The sequence below is a fragment of the Nanorana parkeri genome, unplaced genomic scaffold (genome assembly GCF_000935625.1).
Source record: "Nanorana parkeri isolate BGI_ZX_2015 unplaced genomic scaffold, ASM93562v1 scaffold323, whole genome shotgun sequence".
Lineage (NCBI taxonomy): Eukaryota > Metazoa > Chordata > Amphibia > Anura > Dicroglossidae > Nanorana > Nanorana parkeri.
Genome location: NW_017306591.1, coordinates 63,749 through 65,828, shown reverse-complemented (window position 1 = coordinate 65,828; position 2,080 = coordinate 63,749). Strand labels below are relative to the sequence as shown.

General features: G+C 48.3%; 1 protein-coding gene across 1 annotated transcript in view; it reads right to left on the bottom strand.

Moving 5' to 3' along the window:
- The window catches only part of EMC1 (ER membrane protein complex subunit 1), a 23,937-nt gene that overhangs the window by 15,562 nt on the left and 6,295 nt on the right, over positions 1–2,080 (bottom strand). Inside the window, exons 8-9 of the mRNA XM_018558167.1 lie at positions 1,429–1,599; positions 495–566 (exon numbers count right to left, since the gene is read on the bottom strand). Of these exons, the coding sequence (XP_018413669.1) occupies positions 495–566; positions 1,429–1,599 (243 nt within the window). The remainder of the gene's footprint in view (positions 1–494; positions 567–1,428; positions 1,600–2,080) is intronic.

The window sequence follows — 2,080 nt, the reverse complement described above, 5'->3', positions numbered from 1 at the left end:
AAAGGACGCAGTAACCCAAATGCATGTTTTGGATTGTGTGGGATCAGTGTGTACCACTGTATGGTCGACATTCTATGGGGGCAGAGAGTGTGGCATGGTTGTATGCCAACACCATCCATTGCAGAAGTCTGGGCATATCGCTCTAGTTTAGCTGCAGCCTCCTCGCTCCTGGCGCATATGAAGCAGGCACAATTTGAGTTGCCTGGTCCTCAGCCGTCCTCTTTTGTCATTCCCGCAAGCTACAGTATGTGCGGCAGTATTACCAGCCGGTACGAGGAGATAAGGAGGGTGTAGGACGCCAGTGTACCGTTACATGCAGAAGCGGCAGGCTGAGTGGTGCTGACAGGAGCTCAGCGGGATGCATACATCTAAAACTGGTGATCACATCCACCCCCCAGGAGAAAAACAAGAACACAAACTGAATAGTCCCCCAGACATGGCTACAAACAAAGCAAACCAAACAGGGACTAGCAACGAATACACAATGCACTAACCACGTCCGTCTTGCACTGCATCACAGCTGCCACGGTCTTATCGGCTATGGTAGCGAAGATTGCCAGAGACACCTGGAGACGCGAGAGATTTCAATGTTAACAATAAAAGAAATTGCAAAAGATACAATGACTAAAATGGTGGGAATTAGATCAACTCATGTTTGGTGTCTATTTACCCGACGTGACCCCGACTTTTATATTTTACCAAAAAACTGGTTAATAATAAATGTTTCCTAACATAATGTAAAAAAAACTTTTTTTTTTCAAAATTTTCTGTAATTTTTCCTAATTATAATAAAAAATAAAAACCCCAGTGGTGATTAAATACCACCGAAATAACGCCCTATCTGTCCCCAAAAAATGGTATAAAATTCATTTCAGTACAGCGTTGCATGACGGAATAAACGTCAGTCAAAGTATCGCAGCGCTGAACACTGAAAAATGGCCTGGCCAGGAAGGGGGTCTAAACACCTGGTCTTGAAGTGGTTAAAGAGACACGGTCACCTGTGTGTAAAGCTGCCACTTTATAGACTCATCTTTCCAGTGCTGCCTTGCTGCTCCTTCCTTTGTTGCGGCCTCCAGCAAAATACCAGGCGCTCAGGGGCCTAGAGATGAGCTGCTGGGCCTGAGCACTGCAGTATGAGAGCAGGACACATGCTGCCCCATCCCCAGAAGCACCAGCGGCGCCCACAGAGGAAGGAGCGGTGTGGGGGGGGGGGGGGTGGGGGGGGGGGGGGGGGGGGGGGGGGGGGGGGGGGGGGGGAGTGCCAGAGAGGAGAGTACAGAACAGTCAGGAGCAGCTTTACACAAACACGGTCACTCTGCCTTGAATGTAAGGGAGCAGGAAGGTAACAGGGTCTCTTGAAAAAACATTCAAAATTGTTCCCCTGTAATTTTAAAAAGAAAAAAAACATTTCTTCTGGTAAGTGCTTACGTGAGAGAAGTCGCGCAGCGGTGTCAGGGTGCCGTCTCGGTACTGCAGCAGTAGGGAACGGCGAGGAGAGATCTGCAGGAAGAACTGGGCCAGAGTCGGGCCGGGAAGATTGAGAGGAGCTGTAGTTATACTGAGCTCTGTGATGTCATCGGCCACTTCCACTCCCAGGGACTGAGATACAGAGAGAGAAGAATTGGCACACGTGTACACGCGCACACGCACACGCACACACACACACACAGTACACATAACAGAACACCAGAATACACAGAATTCTACAAATAAAACTAAAAACGTGCGACATCACTGCAAGACGAACTGCTCTGAGCCCGGAATGGCTACCTGCCCTGAGTGGCTCATACAGAAATCAAGCTGGGTGTACAAACTCGCACTGCGGTATATGTCAGAGCTTTATAAATGTATATTTCTGTACAGAGACTGATGTGACTATGGGGGAGGGGACATTAGAGTGTAAGCTCCTCTGTGTAGAGACATGCGACTTGCTCAGTTTTCTCTGTACTGCACTGCGGTATACATCAGAGATATATGTGTATAATATAGTGGGTGACTGCGGGGGGACATTAGAGTGTCAGCTCTTTTGTACAGAGAATGATGTGAATGGTTTAGTGTTCTCTGTACAGCACTGCAGGCA